At 36.4% G+C, this 27,055-nt stretch overlaps 1 protein-coding gene across 1 annotated transcript in view; it reads right to left on the reverse strand.

Annotated features, from left to right (window-relative positions):
- Positions 1 to 3,636: 3,636 nt before the first annotated feature.
- mst1r (macrophage stimulating 1 receptor) overlaps positions 3,637 to 27,055 on the reverse strand; it is a 33,872-nt gene continuing 10,453 nt past the window's right edge. The window contains exons 3-21 of the mRNA XM_015398358.1: positions 23,364 to 23,540; positions 19,235 to 19,357; positions 18,067 to 18,237; positions 17,437 to 17,597; positions 16,693 to 16,828; positions 16,469 to 16,605; positions 15,175 to 15,354; positions 14,975 to 15,074; positions 14,669 to 14,887; positions 14,069 to 14,215; positions 9,080 to 9,233; positions 8,802 to 8,891; positions 7,958 to 8,173; positions 7,793 to 7,873; positions 7,484 to 7,665; positions 7,272 to 7,381; positions 7,001 to 7,166; positions 6,152 to 6,288; positions 3,637 to 4,043 (exon numbers count right to left, since the gene is read on the reverse strand). Coding sequence (XP_015253844.1) covers positions 3,806 to 4,043; positions 6,152 to 6,288; positions 7,001 to 7,166; positions 7,272 to 7,381; positions 7,484 to 7,665; positions 7,793 to 7,873; positions 7,958 to 8,173; positions 8,802 to 8,891; positions 9,080 to 9,233; positions 14,069 to 14,215; positions 14,669 to 14,887; positions 14,975 to 15,074; positions 15,175 to 15,354; positions 16,469 to 16,605; positions 16,693 to 16,828; positions 17,437 to 17,597; positions 18,067 to 18,237; positions 19,235 to 19,357; positions 23,364 to 23,540 — 2,925 coding nt within the window. The 3' untranslated portion in view covers positions 3,637 to 3,805. The remainder of the gene's footprint in view (positions 4,044 to 6,151; positions 6,289 to 7,000; positions 7,167 to 7,271; positions 7,382 to 7,483; positions 7,666 to 7,792; positions 7,874 to 7,957; positions 8,174 to 8,801; positions 8,892 to 9,079; positions 9,234 to 14,068; positions 14,216 to 14,668; positions 14,888 to 14,974; positions 15,075 to 15,174; positions 15,355 to 16,468; positions 16,606 to 16,692; positions 16,829 to 17,436; positions 17,598 to 18,066; positions 18,238 to 19,234; positions 19,358 to 23,363; positions 23,541 to 27,055) is intronic.

Genomic DNA, 27,055 nt, shown 5'->3' on the forward strand with positions numbered 1-27,055 from the left:
ATATATGTATAAAGGTAACCATTACGCTGCAGTCTTATTTTAAAAGTGGGTGCAAAGCTAAGTCTTGCATGTGTTAATAAAATAGTTGGCAAATTACCATCATATATTATGATGTCCTATATATGTGCTGTATTATCATATTTTAGTGCTGCTTAACATCATTCAATATTTGAGGGAAGTGTTGTGAAGATGTGGGGCTCACCCAACTAACAGACTAATCAACGTTTGATATTATTGTAGGACCAATTGCACCAATTGTCTAATACAATTTTAGGCACGTCTTAACTTTTAAATTCTAAAACTAGGTAATTTAAAAGACTCTTTCAATGCATGCTGAGGAAGTTATCCTACCTTAAAGTCAGACAGTAGTCCTGAAGTTTCGCAAACCTGACCCAGAGTTGACACAATGGTCAGTAGGAGAACAGGCTTCATGGTTGAGAGGATATAGATTTTCCCTGGTACAACCCACACACATTTTTCACAAATGTAAAATAAATAAAATGGAAATTTACCAATGACGAAAATATTTTTAGCTAAGAAGTATTGGTACATCAAAGAAATGTTAGAACAAAATACAATTCTTCCTTTTTCTGCAAGCTGGATTATATTTTGTAATATATTTTGTGTTTCTGATGAAAATAACTCATTTCTAAACATGCATTTATAGTTAAGAAGTTTAAATACGGTCAAGATCGACAGAAATATAATTTGGGGCTTTTGATTTATAAAGCCATTGTTTCTGAGAAGTAAAGGCCCCTACCTTTATAAGGTCACAATTAACATTACAAAACCGATTATTAATGTTCCATTATTGAGACAAATTTAGAACACACAAGGAAAATCATCCTTCTGTGTGCTACCACTTATGGTGTGTTCAAATTGTTTTTCTGTTTTCTCTTTAAAAAGTGTTTTTTTTTTTTCTCCACTCATGTCATCCTTATCCTCCTGAATATAAATCATGTTGGTACTAAATGCTCTCAAAAATTGTTCTGTGTTCAGCCCTGTAAGCATATCGCTGGTGGATTAAAGTTGGAGCAGTATAAAGTCTATAATTGTGTTGAACATAAAACATCTTTCCCAAAAGAACACATTAATTTAGCCTTTGGCAGTTACATGCTGAGATGCACCATATGCATTTTAGTAGGCAGGGGACAAATGATCTGCAGTTGGCACAGAGGCTGAGATCACAAACCTACTGTTTTCGATAGAGATGAGAAATGTCTAAAAAATTGTAGCAGTATAGAGGAGCAAGAAAGATAGAAAAAGGAAAAAAATCAGCAGCTGGATGATGTATATTAATGCAGCCTTGTGAGCTTTAAGCATCACAGCAAGTTAAAGCTTCATAAAATGTATTTGCAGTGTCAAATAATGAAAATGAAAAACTCTATTTTTAGTTATTTTTTTGTATGTTATTTAAAGGATGGGATGCAGTTACGCCTTTCAGTTTAAACCTGAACACACCATAAGGACAACTCTCTTTTCAGACTATCAGTCAGAGCCTTCCAAAAAACTAATATAATTAAGATATCCTACAGCTGTCCTGCTGGATTTCTCAGATGTGGAAAACAATCATTTTGTAATGTTGAGTAGCCTACATAGACTAACCTTAATAAAATGCATCTGCTCTTACCTGAATTAGAAAAAATGTGGACCAAAAACCTTATCAAGGGAGGGCCCCCCAAAAGAAAAGGGAAAAATAAATTCTTAAGTCTTTCTCTGCTATACGGATTTGTGGTGCAGTCAAACTAGAAAGATCTTAATACTCCTTCATAGCTTTCTTGTTATCTGTTGAAGTTTTTAAAAAAAATCTTAAAAATTAATGATTTCAAAGAAATAAGGGTATTATTTAGAAAACACTGGACAGTTAGGCTATAAATAATCAAAATGTGCATGTCGATAAATTAAAATATCAACATGTTCATTTATTTCAGTTATTGTGTTTAAATGGGAAATTCTGAAATGTTCTATAGATTCCCTACAAACACCGTGAACAAATTAAACCATTTAATTCCAATAGTTTTGAATTATAGCTAATAAGTACTAAAAATTAACCACAGTTGGTTTCTTAGAGAATTACAATTTTTCATAAGACCAAAGAAAAAAAAAACATTTTCTCATGCAAAATTCAAGGTGAAGGCCTAACCCAGTATTTGTCTAATAGACAGTCACTGACAGCCTCCACAAGAGGAGAAAGCAGCAGGTCACCAGTTGGTGTTCAATTAGAGCCGTGAAGAAGGTGCTCTGAAAGGTGTATACTGCAAAGTACAGGGACATTTATATATAAATATTTATATAAATATATATATATATATTTTCTTTTTTACGAACATAGATAAAAACAAAAAAAACAACTATTATTTAATGTGGTATATATTCCTGAGAAACTGGTTTGTGTTGTTATTGTTAGGAATCCAGTTTGTGTGGGTTGTGTTTTTGTGTGTTTTCCCTCCACCACCAGGTGGCGCCTGGTTCTCGTTGGTCCTCTCACACACCTGCGGGTGGTTGCCTCATTACCTGAGGACTCTTAAACTGCTGACTGCCACTACCTCGATGCCAGAGTGTTTGCCAGTTTTGGGTAATCTAGCCAAGCTGAGTTTTGCTGAATCAAACTGAGTTTTTGTCAACCTGAGTCTTAACCTTGTTGTTCGTTTTTGTCTTTGCATCTCGGCAGGAAGTCATCCTGCAAACTGGATGTTATGGACCTTCTCCCCCTGCAAAGATCGTCTGAGCTACAAACTGAGCTAGGGTTTCAAACTGGAGGTTTGGATCTACCTTTCCCCAAAGGATTGTTTGAGCTTCACACTGAGCAGGGGATTCATCTCCACAAGAAACCGTTCAAGTACCATAGGAAATCTAAGTGGCAGTCAGCTCCTCCGTTCCTCAAGGAAACACCTCAACTTGGGTAAACCCTGTCCGCCCTCCAATGAGCAAGTCAATTACTGGAACAACCCACACCGACTGGATTCAGAGAAAGACACCTTTTCTGGAAACGTGAGTCCTGTTGCCTTTATCCCCTTTTGCATCAAAGCTCAGATTTCCCACTGAGCCTGAACTAACCACAGGAAGTTCCCCTTAACTTTTCAGTCCCGGTTCGCCAGTGTTCAGAGCAGCACTGGACCTATCTCTACCAGTTCTCAATAAACCAGTTAAATCTTTCCCTGGTCTCTGTGTTTGGTTTTCTGCATGTGGGTCAGATCTTAGAATAAAATCATGACAGTTATCTCAGTAGTAGCCATTCAAAATTTACCCACTTTCGGTGATGGGCCCTTGGCTCGTCCCCTACAATTCCTTTTTAAACATCAATCGTTTGACTAAAATATTCTTTCTGTCATGATTTGTGGACATTAAGAGATCTAAAGAGAAGTGCCTTCTCCTGGTCAGACCCTGTACTTCAGTGAAAGGGTAGAGTCAGCATAAAGAAAAAATATCCACGTCCAGGAGGAGGGGGTCATTCAAGTGGGTGGAAGTTGGAGGGGATTTTGCTGGGAGTTGCAGGGAAGTGGGCTGCCATTTGGCTGGCATTTGACTGGGAAGGGCCATTTTGAATGGCTGCTACTTAAGTTTTAAGACATAATCATTGGTTAAAGAAACTGAATCATTTGGGTTTTTTTTATGAAAATCTAATTTATTGAGGTGTCTCTGTGTATGAATATGCACACAGATTACATTTTACCAACAAAGGCAGCTTGGCCCTATGATACAGCAGCTACAAGTATTTTATCACATTCGTGTCCTCAGACAGTAACCGACTAGTGTGACTAAGGAGTCTTTGTGCTCCTGCCATAAGCAGGTTGTCATAGGTGCATCAGGAAGATGCTGAGTCTGAGCCTGAGTCTTCAACATCTGTAGAGTCATACTCATCGGGGGAATCTGTGAGAGCAGGGTAAGGCTGTGGCTTGTCCAGGTTTACATAGGTGATGTTCAGACTGATGTAATGCTCTCCTTCCAGGCTTGACAGGATTGTGGAAACAGCTAAAACCAGAGTAGTGAAGCTGGGTCTCAGTTCTGGATCAGGATCCCAGCACTGGAGCATAATACAATATCTGCAAAAACAAGGACAGAGTCTAGATCTTGGGTGTTCATAGTGTGGAAAGGGGGCAATTTGAGGTGGCATTTTATGTGGCCCGTCGCTTTAACATTAGAATAAAGCAAATCTGGACAACTGGCACAGAGCATTGGACATTATTACTAATTAAAATAGCTTAAAATGAAAAATATTACATATAATACAAAATATCTGCCTGTAAAACCAAGCTTTATGTTTTCTTTTTCCTCTATAGGAATCTTTCAGGTGATTTTTACTAAAAAGCAGATTTGAATCCACTTAAATCTGCTTTAAATTAATTCATCAAATTTGATAAAGATTATTCAGCTAAGCATTTCCTCTGATTTCCACCCATTTTAAAATATAATTATCTATCCCTCATTCAGGGATATGTTCTGCCAATATCTGTGGTAGATTTAGCTAAACCTTTATTTAAGAAGCCTTCTCTTTAACAACATGAACTCATTAATTATACACCTATATCTAATCTATCTTTATCTAATATTTGGTTATCAAATGTGTTAGCACTTACAACATGACCATCTCTGAATAGTTTCCTTCAGGTTTTAGAGCTCCTCATTAGCAATGAACTATTATGCTCTTTAGGACTCTGGTTCTGCTTTCCTTTTGAGTTCTGAATTGTCTGTAATTTATAGTTTACTGTGTTCATTGTTTTGTAATTGTTTGATATTTTCCAGTTGTGTTATTTATGATTGTTGTTTTTTTTTCCTGTTGTTATTTATAGTTATTTGTTTGAGATCTTAATATTTATCTTAGGTTTCCCCTCAGTCCTTTTCATCTCAGTATTTTCCTTAGTTTCTTAGTTTCCTATTTCTCCTTAGTTACCTCAATATTCCTCTGCAGTTTTTCCTCTTCCTGTGACTGACCCACCTGCCTCTTTTGTTCTTGTCGCTCTGTCTTCCAGTATTTAACCAGCCATTTGTACAATGCTTCTTGTGGAATCCTCCCTCATCCACCATATTCCAACTCCATGTTTCCTTCATTGCTGTAGTTACTGGTTTATTTCATTCAAAGTATCTGCCTTCATTTCTTTGTTTCAAAACCCTGCGTATATTTTAGTTTGACCAAACTCCATTAACTGACAAAAAGAGCACTGGTGAAAGCACTAATGATATTTTTGTGGCCTCAGATAATGGACTCATCTCTGTACTTGTCTGGCTAGATCTGAATGCAGTGTTTGATACAGTCGATCACAATAATCCTTTTTGAAAGGTAAATGTGCATAAGGGAACAACCACTATGGGCTCAGCTTTACTGAGACTAAATCTGCTCTCCTTTATCTTCTCAACCTGAAAACCAACTTGTAGCTCATCTACTTATCTGTTTCCTAGACAAGATCCACCTATAGAGCAAGTGTACCATTACCTTTTCCAACTTGAATGTTTTCATGGATCATTGGTTCTGTGGTTCATTTCTCTGTCCTCTCAATCCCCTAGTTGCCCTTAAAGAAAGGCCGTTCACACTGAGCCTGGTTCTGTTGGAGATTTTGTTTCTGATAAAAGGGAGTTTTCCTTTCCACTGTGTCTGTGTGTGAGGGATTGCTGCAGAGTCAATGACACATGCCATCTGCTTGGTGTCCTAAGAGCAAACATTTTTCACCAATCTGTTTGAAGTTGACTTTAGAAAATGCTTTAAGATCACATATTGTGAGTTAGCGCTATATATAGATAAATTGAATGTAAAATAAGTTATAATAAATAAGGTCTATTCAAATAAATAGTGACCTCCTCTCAGTGCTAATAATGGACTAACTTTATAGATTTACATTTAATTCAGCTCCCAAAATATCCTGCTAAATCAAACAAGTGTCTGCTTTTATGTGACTGAGTTTGTTTGCGTGTCTGTGGGCTGCAAGTGGTGCAGTATGTTGCACACATTAACCTCACAACAACATTTCATAACCATGTTAGAACAGGGAATAGTGGACAATTTACTACTGCTGAGTTACCATTTGAAAATCTTGTCATCACAGGTATAACTTTGTGTTCAGATTTTCAGCACTTAGCCTGTACAAGTGCGACTGAGGGTAATATAAGGACTTCATAATGGAAATCAAAGCTTCTTGCTATTGCTGTTGTTACTTACAGTGGGTCAGGGCAATACTGTGGCTGGGGAAGCCTCCTGCCTTTCAATAAGTAATGCGTTATATCATAAGGATCCACCTCTGGGTAGGGGCTCGCACCTCTGGTCAGCATTTCCCACATCAGAACACCAAACGACCACTGCAGAGGAGAAAGCAAATGTTTAACACACATGTACATCTTCAAGACAGACCTCTTTATATTTTGCCACATCATTTTGATGTGAAAGAAAGAGGGCCTATAATTGTTTTCTTTTTTTGGCAAATAAGAATCTGATAAGCTGATTATCAGTATTTAGACCCTTTTACCCTGATAACACAAAAACATCCCCAATATTCAATTCAAGGTGGAAACAGGTTTGTAATGTCACCCAGTTTTATTTGTAAAAGAATAAAACGCATTCATAATTTTCACTTCACTTCAAAAATGTGCAGTGCTTTGAGGTGTTTTGTCACCTGGTTTTAAACCCCATAATAAACACTGAGATTTGTGGTTGTTGTTGAGGCTTTTTCACAGACGGTGGCTACCGTTGCTGTAATACGTCAGAGATGGGGCATATGGAGTCAACAAGTCCTCACTACATCCTCGCTATGTAATTGTTCAGCCCAGCCACTGAACCAGATGAATCCAGTCTGCAGAGGTTAATTCACTCTGCAGATTGGACTCACTAGGTTCAGCGCCTGGGCTGAACTACCACATGACGTAGAGATGACTTGTTCACTCCATATCCCCATCTCTTTAATATGTGTTTGAGGCAGTGAAAGACTAATATAGGGTTCATTAAAATGAAGAACACCCATATCAGAACTAGGTAACAGTAATTATTACAAAAAATCCCTTCAACGTTACATACCACATCTGATTTGGTGGTGAATTTTTGTGTCCGCAAACTCTCAATGGCCATCCACTTGACAGGGAGTTTAGCTTTCCTATGATCCTGAACACTGTAATATTCCTTGTCAAAAACATCTCTGGCCATACCAAAGTCCGCCACCTTCACTGTGTAAGACTCGTCCAACCTAAAGGCCGAGAAGTGGAATTATATTACAACATAAAATCTCTTGATTAACTTAATTAAAACACTTGTCAAAATTGGATAAAAGTGACTGATATTTGCTGCTTACATGCAATTGCGTGCAGCAAGATCTCTGTGGACAAACTTCTTTGTTGCTAAATACTCCATCCCTTTAGCAACCTGCAGCCCAAAGCCGATGAGGTCCTTTACAGTCGGGTTCTATAGAAATGCAAAAAACAAAATTGTTATTCATTAGGGAGCTAACACAAAGATGTATGAAAGCAGATTGGTAAATTCTATCATGCAATGCAGATATCGCACCCTCTTCTCACAGCGTATGAAGTGCCGCAGGTCTCCATGTTTCATGTATGGAAGCACCACTAGAGGGAGCCCTTCCTGCGGCAGGAAGATTCCCAACAGAGAAAGAACATTGGTGTGGTGGAAACCCTTCATTATGATGCCTTCCTTCAGAAACTGCTCCACCTCTTCGACATCTGTTATTCCTGATGAGTAAAAAACAGTTTTAAAACCCAATAGACATTACAGAATCACAGACAATTTGTTCAACAGGATTACATTTCTAGTGCTTTCCTTTTGGATTAAAATAAACAGTTAAAAAGCAAACTTAACTATTTAGAGACTTGACAGCACAGTGCATTTCTCTGTTGTTGGAGTCTGTTAAGTAGCCATGATAGACAGTTCCAAAATGGCCTGCAGGGAAGATGACAAAACGAATTAGAAATGATGAATATTTTTCCTCTGAGGTCCAGATTTCATGAGTTAACAAATTCCTACCCTTCCCAATGATCCGATGATGCTGCACTATAAGCATCTCAGCTGGAATAAGAACATCTTTCACCTCTTCGAGCAACTCTGGTGTAAAGCTGGAGATAGAGATCTTTTCTGTTTGCATGAGGGGGGTGAGTGCTGGATCTCTGCCACATGCAGAGTATGCCAGGCCCCGAAAAACCACCGGCCCGACCAAAGGCGTAGGGGGACTCAGGGATACGACTGGTGAAAGTACAGACACAGAGGAGAATTAGGTAGGTGTATGCAGCTCTTTTTATGAGTGCATTTTAAGTTTTATGTTGTTTTCATAACTACAACATTCAGAAATAAAATATTTTTACATCAAAAAAGGCAGCTGATTAAGATTACACCACAATACAATCCAAAGTAAAACATAACTTTGGGGTTTGGCAGAGAATGGTATATGGTTTTAAAACTTTTCTAAAATAAAAACCTGTACAGTGTGGCAGTGACAGCATCATTATGCGGGGGAACTGAGCATTGAATGAAACCTTGATTTATGAGTGAGGCTAAATGAGCCACCCAGAACCAGTGATTTAGATCAAAGTCTTTTCAAGATTTAAAAGTAGATGTTCACAAATACTCTTAAGCACATGAAATTCACCAATGAACCAATTTAATTAAGAAGAACAACAAAACCTACTAGACTTCTTAAGCCAAAAATCCAACATAGTTTAGACATGACAACTACAAGTGCACACTGTTCAAATTTTAAACAGTCTCAAGGACATAAAAATTATTAGAAAAAAAAAAAGAAAGAAACTGGTGTTTGTAATCTTAAAAAAGTTTAAGGGGTGTGAATACTTTTGCAAGAAAATGTGATAGTCACCTCTCCTGTAGTCTCCGATGGGAGACAATTCCACAGTGTTTGTTGCTGAGCGGTTTGCACCGTGGGCCAAACGGTTTTCTATCATTGTGGCTGAAACATATTACACAACACTGTTATTTTTAATCGTCAAACTCCCAAAAAGAGGAGCACACCTACATCCGGTTACAAACTTAAGATGTTCTAGTTGAAAGACTTTTGTTAGCCATTTAAGATTCCAATCCATTCCAGGTAAGTATTACGCAAACAGCTCTGATCAAGGTCCAAACAGGGGTCCTCACCTTTCTTCTTCTTCCTTAAATGTTTCATCACAACAAAGGCCAGCACCGCTCCAGCCACCAGAGCCGCCAGGATTCCCAGAACTATTCCCACCATGTAGTGGTTGTTGACCCTTACCACTGTGCCAACATTGTGAACCTGCCCATTGATGGAGATCTGGAACACAGACACACAGCGAAATACTATCATCTTAACTGAGAATATATTTTTTATTTTATTTTATATCTCGTATTACAGTGTTCAAATCATTTAATAAATGGCCATGTTTTCTGAAGAATAACAGAAGACTTACAAATACTGTATAAGACATAGAAAACAACATGCTATTTTTCAGAGGTTTTGAAAAGGGATTTCTACAAAATTATAGTCATGGTCCCAGAAACGAACACCCTCAGTTAATTAGGGCTAAACACACATGATCAGGAGCCTCATGGAAAAAACTTTGACAATTTTCCACACAAACATAGGCAATAGTGGGGACGGTTGCAATTGTTTTTAACTTTTCCCTCAATTTCTCACAGGCTTTTTATATTTGAATGACAAAGTCAGAATTAAAATCAAGTTTATTTACGAGTAGGTTTGCACAAAGAATTTGACTTGGTGTTGATGGTGCAGACAAAATAGATATATATCTATTATTATTATTATTATTATTATTATTATTATTATTATTAATATTATTATATCTTAACACAATACTCACATCTGTCCCATACACACCCATACAAGTGCATCATCATTAGAAGCGTGATGTAAAGGAAGTAACGTGGTTGAACAGAGATAGTCAGATGTGGTTGCACCAGTCAGAAGGGACAGTTCCAACAGCAATTTAAACTCATTTAGCAAATAAAACAAATTTTTCGTCAAACAATTTTTATTATTATTATTGATTTATTAAAATATTTCACTACCAGTTTATTTGACTATTTGTCCTTTTCCTGTCTTGTGGTATACTTGGAAAAAGAAAAAAGTTGTGAAGATGTAGGGTATCCCACAACTCAGATTAACCCTTTACAGATCTACCCATACTTATTCTATCAGGGTTGTGAAGCTTTTCTCTGGCAGTCTATGGGCGAGAGGCGGTGTACACTGTGGACAGGTCACCAGTTTGTCGCAGGGCAACACAGAGACACACAAAGACTCACACCTAACAAGAATTAAGAGATGCCAATTAACCTAACAGTTGTGCTTTTAGACTGTGGGAGGAAGTCGGAGTATCCCGAGAAAATCCACACATGCACAGGGACAACTCTATGCAGAAAGACTTTCATTTATTTTTAAAGATGGATCGGTGCATCTCTATTTATCAGTCACATCTTCACCATTGTGGTTATAGGGCTGTGTGCTAAGCCCGTTTCTCTACTCTCTCTTCACCTACGACTGCAAGCCTGTGAACACGTCTAATTCCGTCATCAAGTTTGCGGACGATTGGTCTCATCAGCAACAACGATGAGACTGCTTATACGGAGGAAATCGAGCACTTGGCCACATGGTGCACTGAAAATAACCAGCTCCTCAACACCACCAAAACGAAGGAGCTCATCATAGACTTCAGGAAAGATTCAACAGTTACCCACGACAGCATCCACATCAATGGAATAGCTGTTGAACATGTCTCCAGTTTTAAGTTTCTGGGGACCCACATCTCAGCGGACATGTCCTGGTCAACCAACACCTCTGGCCTGGTCAAGAAGGCTCACCAGCGCCTCTTCTTCCTGAGGACACTGAGAAGAATCAGCTTCTCTCAACTATCCTTGTGAATTTTTATCGCTGTGCAATAGAAAGCATCCTAACCAACTGTGTAAAAGTGTGGTACGGAAGCTGTTCTGTTGCAGAGCGCAAGGCACTGCAGCGGGTGGTGAAAGCCACCCAGCACATCACTGGAACTTCACTACCCATCATTGAGCACATCCAGAAGAAATGCTGCCTACATCGAGCCCGCAGCATTCTTAGGGACTCATCCCACCCAGCCCACAGACTGTTTTCTCTCCTGCCCTCCGGCAGGCGTTACAGGTGCCTCCGGACCAGAACCAGCAGACTAAAGAACAGCTTTTTCCCCAGAGCTGTCTCTTTACTGAATTCTAACCCTCACGGATAGACTCTACTCTCCTTCCTCACACCAACCACCATTTTGCTATTCTGTTTTTTACAAGACTGTAATGTTCACCTGCACTCCTGACTGTTACTATTGTAACAACTTTTTACATGCATCTTGCACTACTCACTTTGACTAAATATTGATTTGCACTGCTGACTACTTATATTTGCACTGCTGACTGTTTATTCACAGCACCAATTGTTTACTTTTACATCTGCAATAACGTACTTTAACTGTAATATGCAATTACCTTCCACTGCACTTTAACTTAGATAGCTTCTGTCCAAACTTTATTTATTCTTTTTATAGTAAACCCCATCTGTATATATATATATGCTATTGTATATCTGTATATATGCTATTGTACATAACTGCAAAAACCCTTTTTATAGTAATATCCACCTGTATATTATATTCGGTATATATCCAGCTGTAAATTTAGTTCATAACACTAGTTATCTATATATTATATTGAGCTACTAGTAAGATTCTGTTTATAGTGGTATTCATCTCTATATTTATTTAGTAGAACCCATGTCCTGTAGTTATAGAACCATTATTTATCCTGCACTTGCTGCTATTGAACTTCTGGTTAGACCTAAACTGCATTTTGTTGCCTTGTACCTGTACCTGTGCAATGACAATAAAGTTGAATCTAATCTAATCTAATCTAATCTAATCTATATTTGCAGCAGTGTGTTGCAACCTTTGCCCTAACTATCCACTTGATACTAGCTATGCTTGCTTAAAACAATAGTTTTGCCCCATGGTGTCTATATTCTAACTAAATAACTGTTAAGTTGTTTACAGACAGTATGGATGAAATCAGAAAAAAAGGCAGTAATATCATCTTTATGTATATATATTTTTTTGCCTTTGTATCAAATGAGCATACTTAAGATAATAATATGATTAACATTATGACACATCCCAACTGAAATTGAAAGTGTGGGTGTTTCTGATTCTGATAACCCTTCACAGATAATTAAAACCGATCTTAACAAAGTATAGGACTTAGGATTTGAGTCATTGGTGTTGTGAATAAATGCAGTGGTGAAGGGATAAGGTGACGCTAAGGTTTAAACTTTAAGTATGTTTGCTGACAAAAATGATTAAAATCTAAATTTAAAGGAGCATTAGGGTTGCATAACTGTAGTTTGACATGCAAAAAAGAAATGTCAGTTGATCTGTTCTGTTGACAACACGACTGCATAAAACCTGATTTTGCAATATCAACCAAAAAACTGCTTGGTGGAATATTCTCATATCCAGGAAGCAGTCTTTACATGGAACACCTTTATGTGCAACACTGAGAATTATATGGGACACAGGTGACGGCTGGCAGCAAGTCACTACTTTGAACAACTGACCACGAGGACACGCAGCATTACTGTCGCTCTCTGTGCCACAACGACGGGTGAGTGGTGGGTTTATATCGGCTTTTTTTCTTCTATTTCTCAAGGGCCACAACCCCACAAGTCCAATTATCTTTTCTGCTTCATTTGATGGAGTCATGGCAAGAAGAAGATGTAGGGATTTGCCACGAGAAACATAGGAAATTTGTATTTTCAACCAAAAGAGCAGAGAGTCCGTTCAATTCACAGTATATGCATAGTATGCCCTACTCTGTGGGAGCCTTTACTCTTTACTTCATCCTTTGGTGACTCTTATATAGACTGAAGAAGGGACTTAATGTTTCTAATGAACATAGGAGAGTGAAGGGCCATACAATCTAGACAAAACCCTACTTCATAAAATCCTTTTAAGTATATTACCAACAGCCCTAATCCTGGACCTTTATCACGCTTAAAGCTTAGTCAAAGGTCAAATAACATCTAGAGGTAAAGGAACAGTAAGTAAAAAATGCACTGTATAATTACTATAAATCATCCCAATTTTTCACCAGGGAAGTAACATTCCCTAAAAACAATCTGCCCTCTCCATCAAAAATGTCTGAGGCTTTGTCTGAATGTCCACCCTAACCCCTCAATCACTATATAGACTATATAGTGGGCTTATAGTGAACTCAGTTAACTGACCGGTTGGACAGATCACTCCTTTTTGCTCCCCTTTGGTCATGTGACTATGGCTCTCTGTACAGTGCCTGCACCAATCGTTGTTCTCTTTCGCACCCGAAACAAATCCCATGATGCTTTGCGAAGAAAGCTCATGCTAAGCATTTAAGGATATATCTGTCCATCTAGTGACCATGGATGCACACTACTTTTCAAGGTGCATTGTGGGAAATTTTGAGTCCACCATTTTTTTGTCCTCTAGACATTTGGACATTCATAAAGGGGTGTAACCCCTATATAGTGCTCTGTGTAAGAGTTAGGGCTGATGTTCGGAATAAGCCTTAGTCAAGTTTTTCTCCTTTAAAACTTAAGGGTAGAGTGCGCAACTACTTTGGTACAATATGTAATACGTTTTTAATTCCTGGCTTCTGAGCCAATCATATGAGAGTTATCAGGGTTGCAAAAAAAGAGAACAGCATTTTCTATTTTATGTTGGAAATAGAGCATCAGCCTATAAACATGAGAGCCAATGAGGGAACTAGAGAGACAGTATTAACATGCCTAGGGGTCTTTCAAAAGTATTTTCCCAATTTACTGTTGTGGAATCGTATTTACTTGTCATCTTGAACTTAGACATCCACAACTCTCCTGACTCGGGAAACAGCAAAACTAAATAATCTAGGAGGAGGGGGAAAGGCACAATCTGTTTGGGTTTTGTTCTCATTTGAAACACTATGCATAATTATTACTTCTGGCTTCTTTAATGAATTATTATAAACGATTGCCTCTATAGAGGTCACCTTTACAATATGGTGTTAGTGTCATTGAACCAGATGTTGGGTCAAGAAATAAAATAAAAAAAACACAGCCTGACCAACCTTCACTGGCAGCCCCTCACTGGGAATGGTGATGTTTTTGGGGATCCTGCAGGTTATCTCATTATCCAGGACTTTGGCATCACAATCAACATCCGCTACCGTCATGATAATGGTCATGCAGGAGCTCACCAGGTTTAGCTTTTTATGCTGAGAAACACAAGTCAGATCAATGACTTAAAACAAATAAAATTATATTTCATCATCCTCACCAACCATTTTATTAGGTACACATGTTTAACTGCACAAGACATGTTCAGCCTTAAAGTAAATGGCTGCAAAGAACTGAAGTTTAAAGAAAATTAAGGACATATGGAAACTGAGGCTATAAGTTCCACAGGCAAAAACAAAAGAGTCAATTTTCTGGTCCAGTGAGTCTCGGTTTCAGCTCTGATGTTCAAAGGAAAGCGTTGGGTCAGAAATTGTTATAAACTGCATGAAAACATGGATTTCTGCATGTTTACCCATGAAACAGTTTTTGTTCTAAACATATACACACATACATAGGGGTCCAACCCATGCTGAAGTGTACCTTCTGAAGCAGCCATTAAGCATTTAATTACAATTGTAATAGTAATCACAACAGATAAGTTAATCACTTACATGAAGGGATACTTCATCAAACCCTGGATACAAACTGAGCACATGTCCTTCTGTTTCAAAGGGAATGGGTTCTCCATAGGGATGATAGGAGAACTCTTTTCTCCAAAGGCCCAGGGCTCCATCCATGTCAAAAGACAGCAGTCCCTCTTCACTCTCATCTCTATGGAAGACTGGAGTGATACATTCCATCCGCGTGGGCAGCGACTTACCAATGCACTCCTAGAGCAAAAGACTTGCGCTCTTAGTCAATAGTTTCAAAGATATTGAAAAGGTTGATTTAGGAGTGTTTTTAAATAACTTATGTACCCCTGTTACTGCTTTTAGGTGGCTCTCATTGGGTTTAAAGCGAATTATGGTACGGTACACTGAGTCAAGGTTCTCTCCTTCAATCAAAATCTTTGATCCTCTAAATTCAGACAAAAGAAAAAAACATCTACAGTTACTTATTCAAAGACATAATACAATACAGTTTCACAGTGTCCATTTTTGTCTCTGTGTGGCCTAACCTGTGAAAGCTGCAGTCCGGTAGTACGCCTGTAATCCTTGGATTTTCTTTGTAGTAAAACACCTTTGTGGTGCGCACCGGAGATTTGTCGATGAAAACATTCAGTGGAACATCCCTTACTTCTGAGATAGGCTGTGACAAGCAGATAATAGATGAAATCTGGTTTGTGATGGATTTGGACCTACAGAGACAAAAATAAAAAGTGTATGGGTTGGATATTTTAGGCAATAAAATGGAGCAAGTTTAAAAAAATGTCCAAGTCATTCGGTAAAGGGTACAATAGAAGGAGTTGAGTCATTCTCCCTCCTCAGCAAGAAAATTTGCAAATAGAGATTAAAACATTGGTCAAAAAAACATTAAACCTGCCCTGTTAGATTGCAGCAATAAAAATGTAAGGACGACATTTCCTCATTCAAACCTCTATTGAGTAGGGCAGCAATTAAAAGTCATAAAGGGTTTTTTTTTGTAAAGAATGTCTGTTAAAAACTCGGAATCAGTTAATATCTAACTCACAATAGATAACGTCGTTATATCATAGTTTTTTATCAATCCAAACGAAGGCTAATATCTCTTTAAAGGACCCAAGATGCAATTGTGTTAAAACAATTTTGAAGCAAAAAATTTACAATAGTAATTTTTACTAAATTTACCGTACATACTTCTAACAATTGGCATGTTTGCAGTTGTCAGTTATTAACACAACAGGAACAGGACTAAGGATCTTGTTTAAAATATACTAGGAAAGAAACGTGTAAAGCTCTTCCACTTTGAGTAACAATCTAATACACATTCATATTCTTATCTTGGTTGTTTTATTGTACACTGGAATGTTATTGGTGGCAGAAGGCCTGCTTCCACTCCCTTCATAAATAAGCACAGGTTTCTGTTTAAGTGACAGCTCCAAAGCAAAAGTAAAACTGGTTTCAAGGTGCCTAGTAACATACTGTACTATGCCCTTACAAATGTCTTCACTAGTAGCTCAATGCAGTTGCATACAAAGGGCTTCCAACCAAACCACTGCACCCTAATGGCTAATTTTACGCTTTTTTTGTGCTTTTTTTGATAGTAAACAAAGTGCTCTGTATATATTTACTATAGCAATACCACATTACCAGAGTTACAAAGTTGTGCATGCACATAGAGAGAAAACAAGGAAGCCATATAATTCCTATGGGTGAAGGAATTAAAAATTGGGAGTCAGTGGAGGTGTGAAAAGAAAGAAAATGTCCAAGATCAAGTGTGAAAAAGCCTGTAAAAAATTGGATGCAAAGAGGGATAAGAGGTAAATTCTTTACCTTTTTATAGGGCAGGGTACATCATTAAGAGTGACTCTTCGAGTCTTTCCAGCATCCAGGTGGAACCCCGTCATTGTGATGAGTGTTCCTCCAACACGGGGTCCATAATTGGGCAGGATTTCTGTGATGTTGGGAACCTAAGGGGTGGGTGGGGGGGTGATCTTTTAATATTTTAGTTACTGTATAAAAGTTATTTCCATGGTCAAAATGAGCATTAGCATTACCACAAATGTGAACCCTGGTATTTCAGCTTTCCCATCAATAGAGTAGCGGCCCTCCACCTTGCCCTCATGCACCTCCACAGTAATGCTGATCGGCTTAAACAGCTCAGTTGCTCCAGAGCGAATCTTACACACTAAACTGAAAGAAGCAAAAGACACCTAAATAACCTCTTGTCGCCAGAGCAACCAGAGCTTCTTTAGCACTACTTACAGTATAACTAATTTTCTAAGCTATTTCCATAGTACTGAAATGATCCCAGTTTATGTGCAATTTTGCATGGACTTTCTAGTCCAACAGCATATTGTTTATATGAAAAATGTATTTCTTGAATTTCTATGGTAGTTTTAGACTAGATAAAAAAAAAAAACATGTACCGTAGAGAGTAGGATGCCTACAGTATGGCATCTGTGTGTGAAAATTGAATACTATATAAGCAGGGCAAACAACAAACACAAACATTGCTATTAAAATATGATTATTCTTATTTTATCCTGTTGGGGGAAAGCAAAGCTCCATTGTTTTATTTTGAGTGAAATTTGCCTGCACAAAGTGAAAATGAAATCAATTAGAGAATCTCGCCAGAAGCATAGGAACTGGCAATAGCAACCTTGCAAAAACCTAACCGGTAAATTTTTATTACTGTCTAAATTATATTATATTATGCATTGTATTATCATAGAGTGTTGCCAGCAGTATAAATACACCTCACTCAGGCCTAGAGTCGTCTACCAAGCAAGTTTACTTACTGTGTACTGTTGCTTTTGAGTGGGATCACAGTGCAAGCAGTCTGTCCCAACCGGACCTGGTGGGTTCTGGAGGTGATAGCAGGTCTTATGGGTGACTGGAACTCCCATCCACACACTGTTAGCTCTGTTTGTCCATCAGGGGGAGCAGTCCTTGGAAAAAACTGTATTAATAACAGAAAATATGACGTTAGTATGCATTGTTTAAGGCAGGGTTCCCAAAGTGAAGGTCAGGATCCCCCGTGAGTTTTCAAGACACCTAGTGGAGGATCACCAATGATTTTAGGAATTGTCAGGGTGCCCTGACATGTATAGAGGACCATTAAGGAACAGAATACATTTATAGGGAATAAATAAATGTAAATATCTAACAAAATACAAAATATTAGTTTTTAATACATTAAAGAAATAATTAAAAGTATTTCATATACAGCACTAAATTAAGACGCATGGAATATTTAACTACATTTTAAATAATGAAATGAAATAATTAAATTGTTTCTTTCTTTTTAAATTAATTTCAAAAAACATATAGAATTTATGGTGTCAAAAAATTATATATTTTTTTGGTGGTTGAAAATGGGTGGTAGAAAAAGAGGCATCATTATGATTAGATCAAAGAGTGAACCTCACCCCACTGATCCCAGGAGGACAGGATTCGTTTCTCCAGCGGCCCTGACACTCGCTCTCCCAGGAACACACTCCGGAGCACCAGCCACAGCCCATGAACTTTGGGGCCGTCAGACACACTGCACAGGTCATGAAGTGCTGACAGCCGGGACCTGTCTGGGGTACCTGAATCATCTAAACAGTGAAATTATTTGGCAAATTCAATGACTGCTCAATTCTGTAATATTTATATTTAGAATTGACTCATAAATAGCTTAGCTTTTTAATATCCTCTTTTTGGTTTCAGAAATAATGGGACTGTAGAAGCTGCTACATGCTTTTGTAGGCTTGCAATTAGATTGAAATCACTGTGGAGCCATAAACTCAGAGAACGAACAGTGGATGGACTTTCTGTTTTCATGTTTCTAGACAGGGTGCAGTGTCCCTGTAGAACAGGTCCAGGCTCCAATTATGGCCTCTTTGCTAAAGAAATAATACTAAAACAATTTCTTATGATGACATGCACATGCAAAAGAGACCATATCTGATCGATCCCTTGGACTGATTTAATATTTTACCTTTATAGTTCACTCTAACAATTATATAGAGATCCATTTTAAATTTAGCAGGACCAGATGTGTGAGACATATTTTAACCTAAAGAAAGCTTAGTCTATTCTGAGTAGAAAAAAACCCAAACCTAATCCCTTCACATATTATTTATTATAGACAAGGTTTGAAAGAAAAGGTGAAATATGAAATAAATATGGGTTTTTGTTGTTTTTTTTCTTTAAAAAGAAAGCTGTTTATGGTGGATATACAATGTTACTTTGTATGGTTTTACTTACAACCAAGTTTGAAAAAAGACTGACATTTTTTCTGATTGTTCACCTTTTCTGTGTTTCTCTATTATTATATCTTAGCCAAGCTTTATTGAGATTAAGCTAAGTAAGACCGGTGTAGCATTTGAACTGGTAGCCACTTTAAATATCCATCTACACAGACACTTCATTGTCAAAACATTTGCAGAGTTCTAAAATTACACAGCTCAGCTTGTAATAAAACCTGACTGGAATGTTTAAATCACTTAAGCAAAGTTTTACTCCTTTTACTGGAAAGCTCAACTAAGTAGGAGTCATACCTCCTAAATGCATGCTTGACCAGAGAAACATTCATAGGCAGTGCACTTGTACCTTATCTCCAACTACAAAAAGTAGATACTCTGAAGAGTACACAGCAGCAACAGAAGACACCCTCTGGTTCTCTACCAAGGAGTAATTGGCAAAGATTACTGGGCTTGATCTTGTTAACACAAGCTGCAAACACAGACAGGACAAAAAAATAAGTAGATTAGAGACAGTAAAGAAAACGCTAAATGCACAAAGATTTGTTGTCCTTTGTAAGGATTATATCTTGGTTTGGAACATAACTTAAAGTAACACTTCAGACAGAATGAGACTTTAAAAAAGGAAGGACTTTCTGATACCAAGAATTACTTGTTAATAAAGCTGAGATTTACTTGTGAATGATTATTAGAACAAAATAAACAGAACAAATATAACGCAAATATTACTAATTCTATATAAGTACAGATTAAAGTTTCTTTGACTGTTGAATGAATAAGCAATATCTTCCAGAAGGAATTTAGAGTTCATTTAGTAGCTTTTAAGTCTATTTCTTCATTCTAATCAACACTGTAATTTAAAGTTAAATAAAAAAAATGGAATCTGACTAAGATTGGGAACCAGCTTTAATCCATTAACTTTTACAATAACAAGGAAAAGGATTTCATTCGGAATCATTCACAGAATCAGCTTCATATTTTCATCTTTGAGGTCAGTCATCCTGGGTAAATCTGGACACAGACAGCATTTCAAATTGTCCGAAAGATTCTTTAAGACCATCTATGATCTCTGACCCAGCTTGTTTGACAAACAGTGTTTCCACTTTGACTCAACTCGATGACAAGAATTGAGGTTGAAAGCTCTCAAGATAACTTCATATGATTCATTTGATGGAGGAAAACAAAAGGACATAAAAACAGAAGAATGATGCACTGTGCATGGTGCAAACAAAAATAAAAAGAACACATACAGATCTGAAAATGTCGACCAGTCCTTTCTAAACAAGTTGGGTATGCTGATTTGATGGCATCTAGAATTTGATCTAAATCAATAGCATGTCCTCTCTAAAGTGGAGGCACAATAAGGAACTAACCACTCAGGAGCAGACTTGGGGGACCATGTGAGAGCTGTGTCATGATATGCAGCCATAAAATAATATGCAATCTTCAAAATGATAGAGGGCCTCCAAGTTTCCGAATACGATTTACGATATAATAGCTCATGAAAAAGAATCTTTTCACAGTTCTATCTTTCTAAAACATGAAACTAGTTCCGGTACATTGAAAAGGGATACAACATTGGCATTCAATATGAATACATCAGTCAAAATCTTCAGTTTATATTAACTAAAGCTGTCAAAGTTCAAAGTTAAACATCACCTGTTTATCTTAGCATACTGTATACGTGTATCATCTTACAATACCTCAAAATTAAGAGCTCCTTATTTGGTGACTGCTTTAAACCTGCAGATTTTCTGTTGAAAGAGTCATCAAATTGACTAACTGTAAATTTTGCAGTGTCAATGTACATTGAGACTGTATATTTAACACTGAGGAATTACCTCCACAACTTTCAAACCCTCTTATGTGCAAAAAAAGACAGACCTGATAAATACAATTCATAATGAAGATACAGGATTCTCAAATTGAAGCTTGGAGTGAGATTTCAAGCACATAGACAGACTAGGTTTCAATCATTTTTAATTAAATTGTTCAATATTAAAATAAAGAGAATCTGTCCCTTAAAATGTCACCCCAATTTTTTTTTTAATACAGTACCACCAATTTCCTTTATGATCTTATACTAATTAAAAATTATTCTGCTTTTTCTTGATGCTAATACAATACTTTTTGACAACACCTAATGTGTTTGCTAAATGTATAAAATAATGCAACTGCTCCATAACAGTGGTATTCAAACTTGCTCCTCAGGATCAACTGTCCTGCATGTGTAGGTGTTTCCCTGCCTCAACAAACCTGACTTAATAAATGGGTGATTATCCTTTAGTAAAGATATTAGAAATTTTAGACCCTGTTTTTGGGATGTACAGCTTTGGTACGCCCTAATTTCCCCCCGGAATATGCTTCATTCATGATTAATATATCATATAAAACATTGTAATTTGCAAGCATTGTTATTTTTGTTGGACAAGCACACTGGGCTGTTTGCAAGCAGGTAAGCTTGAAACTTTGAAAAGGTTACTAAAACTCATTGAATGCCTGCTGGCTATAAAATTATTTCTGAAGGTTTTTTTGTTTTTTTTGTTCTTCGGGACAATAATGTCCGTGGAAAGGGGGGAAACAAGAGCTAACATAAATGACAACAGAGGAGTGGGGTGCGATTGGTACTAAATCAGTAGCAAGTGTCAAACAGATGCTGCAATTTTTCATGGTTCTTCAAGATAATTAGTCTTTATTTCCAAAAGATCGATGAATGGATGCAGTTTGTGGATAACGGTGCATTTATTTGGCCCTTTAAACATTCATAACTGGTATATCTACCCTTTGACAGAACACACCTGCTTCTGTAACACATCGGCTTACATTTTCAAAATGTACTAAGATACATGAAAATGTGACAATCATGTTTCAGAATTAGTTTCAGTGTCAGCTGTATTTTTAACAGAGTAGATACACAGAAATAAAAGCAATCCTGGCTGCACTTTCTCCTCCGTTGCTTTGCAGATTGTGCTGTAGTATTTGTAGACTGCTTTTCAGTTTGTCAGTGTTCAACTTCTTGTATATGTAACCTATTTTATGACCCCTTAAATTAAGATGAGCAACTGCAACAGAGCTTAATGCCGTTTAAAGCTCCACATATCCTCTCTCTGTAACTGCACGGTATCTGCCTTCTGTGTAGCAGCAGCAGTCCCTGAGCTCTCCTTCTATGTCCTCATCATCAGTTCTGCATGTTCTGTGTTGTGGTTTAACCTGTAGTGCTAAAGTTGTTGTGTTGCAACAAATTCTCTCTGTTTTTCCACAAACATCACAGGTCATGTTTTGGCTATTAGCAGAGCTAAGATAACTGCTTATAAGCCATTTTTTATGATCTGCCACTGTTTGTTTGAGGCACACAACATGCAGTGCTTGGCATTAAGTACTGACAGATTACATACTTACCAGGGGGAAGAAAAGTAGTTCCCATCAAATGCCAACATTTAGGCAATTTTCTAGTAAACGTACAGTACTTAAATGACTATAGTATTAAAAGTGTTTAAATATGAAACAAGAAATCGAATTTAGTGCCTAAAATTCTGTTATTAAAATTTTTGTATCACAGTATGTGCATGCATTTAAGAGTGAGAAACTTAAAGTGCGAGCGTCTGCACTTAATGAAATGTGTGTGCCACATGGCAAGAACCAGTGGAAACTGCCTGACGGGTTGGTGGATGGAACAAAATGGCAAGTCAGGTAGATAAGGATGAGGAAGGCTGCACGACAGTTTCAAATGAGATAGAGAGAGATAGAGGAAGTGAAACAGGAGAAAGGCGGTTTGAGAATCAAGTAAATAATTACAATAAAGCAGTTCAGATTAAAAAAGTCGTGAGAAGGAAGATTTTCAGAGAAGAAATAAGAATAATATTTAGATTCAGTGCTGAAGATAGAGTCATTTGATCCCCGTTTTGATTTCCAGAGAAATAATTAAGATAATTAAAGAAGTCGATTTAGTTGAGAGTTGGAAACTTGATGGTAATTTGCAATAATGAGGAGGAAAACAACAAAGCATTGGATGTTGAAAACTAAGAGAGGTCTTAGAGATAAAAGTCATAGGAGAGAATAAAACAGTGAAAGGAGTGATAACAGGAATAGTAATTCACAACGTTTTAGATTGATTAAAGATGAACATTTTTGGAGGCTATGTTAACATGATACAGAGCCTTTATAAAAACATACAAGGGGAAAGGGGGGCAAGCAGAATCATTGCCAGATGAGCTTTTGTGACTCAATGAAGGTAGCCGGAATATATATATATGGTTGGAGATGGAGGGAAGAACATACAACAACAAGCATCTTCAACATATAAGTTTAAGATTAGAATTGTGTAATTTGGATCTGGCAATACTTGTCAAAAAAGTTACATTAAGTCTTATGTCTTGTGTCTAACATATTGTGTCTTGTCATAAGATTAATACATCATAAAAAGAATTGTAATTTGCAAGCATTGTTATTTTGTTTGTTGTTTTTTTTCTGCAACATACCTGAAGTAGACGTCCAGTTGAGGTACCAATGTGAGCAACAGTTTTGTTCTCAATAGTTGTCACCAGGAGAGAGGTGAGCAGGATGTTTGTCATCTGTCTGTTGAAGAGGTCCACTCTATAGTAAGGCTTTGACACCATGGTAGGATGGTCCTTACATGTGGCATTGTTTTCCATGCTCTAGAGCCACCATCAGAGGAGGAACAGAGAGGACACAGTGAAGCAAAAAGACTCTTATGATCTTTACTTGATATACTGACAACGTTTTTCAGCAGACAGTCTAAAAAATATGTTCCATCCTATGGAAAGAACAAGTCAGATATACTGGAGTTGCTGTTTTCAAAATAAAATATTGCATGAGATAACAAAATCCATCATTTTTACAGCTAAATAAAAATAAAAAAAACATCTGCTCCTAAAGACTATGGTGATACTTGCACGCAGCTGGTCATAGGCAATAAAATAACATTTATTTATTTATATAAACATTACAGCTTAACAGCAGCTTCCATCAGCTTAGTCAGCTTCATAACAACTATGTACCGTACTGTTCAACTTCAAGATTTGATCTTTAGAAAATGACAGATGTATTCAGCCTCGGCTGTTTTAAGATGGGGACATGAAGCACGGTGCTCTCATCACCAAGGTGACCACTGGAAAAGGACCCAACAGACCAGATGCACTGGATGATAATATGATTATCTAATACTTTAACGAGCTGTGATAGATGATAACATGATGCGTTATCTGACAGAGAGATATTCTTACAGACAACAAAAAGCACGAGTAAAATCTTTGCTTGGAAGAAAGAAACTTGTTTAACATAGAAAACAGGTCAGTGTTTATTTCAAAAAGAATCAAAGAAAGCATCATGTGAACTTTTTATAAACTTCTTTTTTTTAAGTCTCAGTGAAGCATTGTTTTCCTAAATTCCAATCACTTTATTACAATTTATCAAGAGAAAAATAGTCGATGTTTCCCAGGAACATGCAACATTTTGGGGACCTATACAGTAGATACTTGTTGGGACAAATGACTGTTCCCCATGCGAAGACATTTTCTTCTTTCAGTCAGGGTTAAATTTATGACCGTTGTGTGAATTGAGGTTTGTTTCCATTTCAATTACACAAACTATATGTACCTTGGTTGCTGTAGCAACACTGGTATTTAAAGACTACAATAAAGAGATTTTAGAGTGGCTTTTACCATATTAGGAGAACTTTGGTCTCCACTTCCCTTTTTTTATTTTAACACATTTTTGTCCAGTCTTTGTACCTAACCATGAAAACATATTGTAGAGTTTGTGCTTAAAAAGATAAAGTCTGGAGCAGATTATGATCAAACACAACACCTAAAAACTGCTCTAAAGCTGATTTTTTTTTTTAGAGAAAAAGGTGTCTTGTTTCTTGTTCTCCAGCTGATTATAGATATTATATCAAGATTTCAACTCTTCATGGTAAGTTGCCAACACAGCTAGTAGCAAGGTAAGAGATTGTTCTTTGCTATGTGTAAATACAACAATGTTTCATCCCTTCATTTTATGAGCTTTTTTATGCCTGACTGTTTTATAGGTCTGAATTAAGTGACTAAACAAATGATTATATTCTAAAAGTAAAAAAAAAAGATTCTATCTTAAAAATACACCAAAGCCAATCCTATATAATCCTAAATATAATATAATATAATATAATATAATATAATATAATATAATATAATATAATATAATATAATATAATATAATATAATATAATATAATATGGTATTGTATTGTATTATACTATATGACATTATATTATATTATATTATAAAAATATAAATCTTATAATTGTGACAGTAGTGTTGAAATATTGTGACAATGATACATTTTTATTAAGGGTGCCTGAAACCCCCCAAAATTGACATTACTTTTGGTATAATTAATTCTCATATTTTCTCCATTTTTCTTTTCTAAAGATCACCAATAAATATAGATTCTATCAAAAACAGTTACTGTTAAAGCAGCTTTTGTGTTTTCACTGTTTGTTGGATTGTAAAGGAGCTGCAAAAATCTTTTTACTGACATCTTTATTATTATGGCAATAATTACTTAAAAATATTGTGATAACATGTTAGGGTCCATATCGTTCACCCCTACATTGCATAATTTATATGTTAGAATGGCCTATTCAAAGTCCTGATCGAAATCCATTTGATAATTAGCTCAATACATATTTTGTTAATATGAGCAGGCAATTATTGCTGTCTCTGTATTTGTTATTTAAGTTTTGTCATTATAATATGACAAAACGTGTAAAAACAAGAGGTATAAGGTATTATGCTTAGACCTGTGTAATTCTAAATCATGTAGATAAATTAGAGGTAAAAGATTTCATTTGGTAGAATGGAAAAATCTACAAACATGGTATGAGAAAACTTTTGTTTTTCTGATTTAAGCTTTACACAAAATTTACTACAGGTGACCTTCATTAGAACAGGAGGTTTGGACTCATTAATTACAGATTGTAGAGCGTTAGGAAACACCTGAAAACACATATGAGGCAGATGTTGTCAGTTAAGAAATATTTAGCTTGAACTCACAAGAAGACAAAATATCAGACATTATGTGTTTGTCAAAACTCTCTAAACACTATTTTTGCATGAGATGATTAACCATTACTTGGTTTCTAAATTATTATATTTTTTGTTTGTATTTTAAAATCACTGACTTAAATGTTACAAAATGCAAACTAATAAATATTCCTTCAACTAATGTCCCAGTGCTAAGATTTCCCATGAATTCTCTCAGAAAATATTTTGTTGAAAGCAAATAGATGGTCTCGCCGCAATCCCCAAGTTGTCATCCTCATTCCTAGTAGCAGAATTGAAAACCTAAGTAAAGATATGTTTTCTATGGAAAATATGCATGGGATTTGGAAGAAAAACAGCAGCATTTTCTAAGCTTTCCCCTGAGAATTAACACTACACATGCTATGAGAACATAACATCCAAAAAAGATGTATTATTTTTAAATATCTTGAGAAATTTACTGTACTGTTGTATAAAGCAAATTACCTAATTACAATCCTATATTGCATCAACCAAAGCAAAAATAAATTCACTTTCCATTTAGAAAATAACACTGAGCTGGTAGTAACACTGTAGTTCTCCTAAGTTATGGACACAAATTATGTTCAAATATATAGTATCATTAGGCCTGATTTCATACAAAAATATATTTATAAACTGTCTTTTTTAGACCCTGCTATGAAATTAAGTATAAAATCATAAGCCATAATTGTATTTCATATATTTTCCTTTTTGTTTTATGATGAACTGGTGAAAAAGTAGGTCCAGAATACAGATGGACTATTTTCTGTATTAGAAAAAAGAAAGAAAGTACATTTTTTTTTAATTTTATCATTTTAAAACAGTTTTTCTTTTCAAATTTGGTCTTCTTTATTGTGACTGCCAGCTATTATAGACTATAATTGGAGAAGCACAAGTGCTGTACATATTTCATAATATATCAAACATTGGGATAGTGATATTAACTATTCATACCCCACAGCACACATATATTCAATGGTAATAATCAAAAGACTCGTTCAAAAAAAAAAAAAACTGCAATTACTTTGCGAATTGAATTATCTGTCGATTATTTTTTCGATTAATCAATTAATAATCATATAGCAAAATGTTCCCTAAAAAAGACTGCT

This window comes from Cyprinodon variegatus, unplaced genomic scaffold (genome assembly GCF_000732505.1).
Source record: "Cyprinodon variegatus isolate N-32 unplaced genomic scaffold, C_variegatus-1.0 Scaffold29, whole genome shotgun sequence".
Classification (NCBI taxonomy): domain Eukaryota; kingdom Metazoa; phylum Chordata; class Actinopteri; order Cyprinodontiformes; family Cyprinodontidae; genus Cyprinodon; species Cyprinodon variegatus.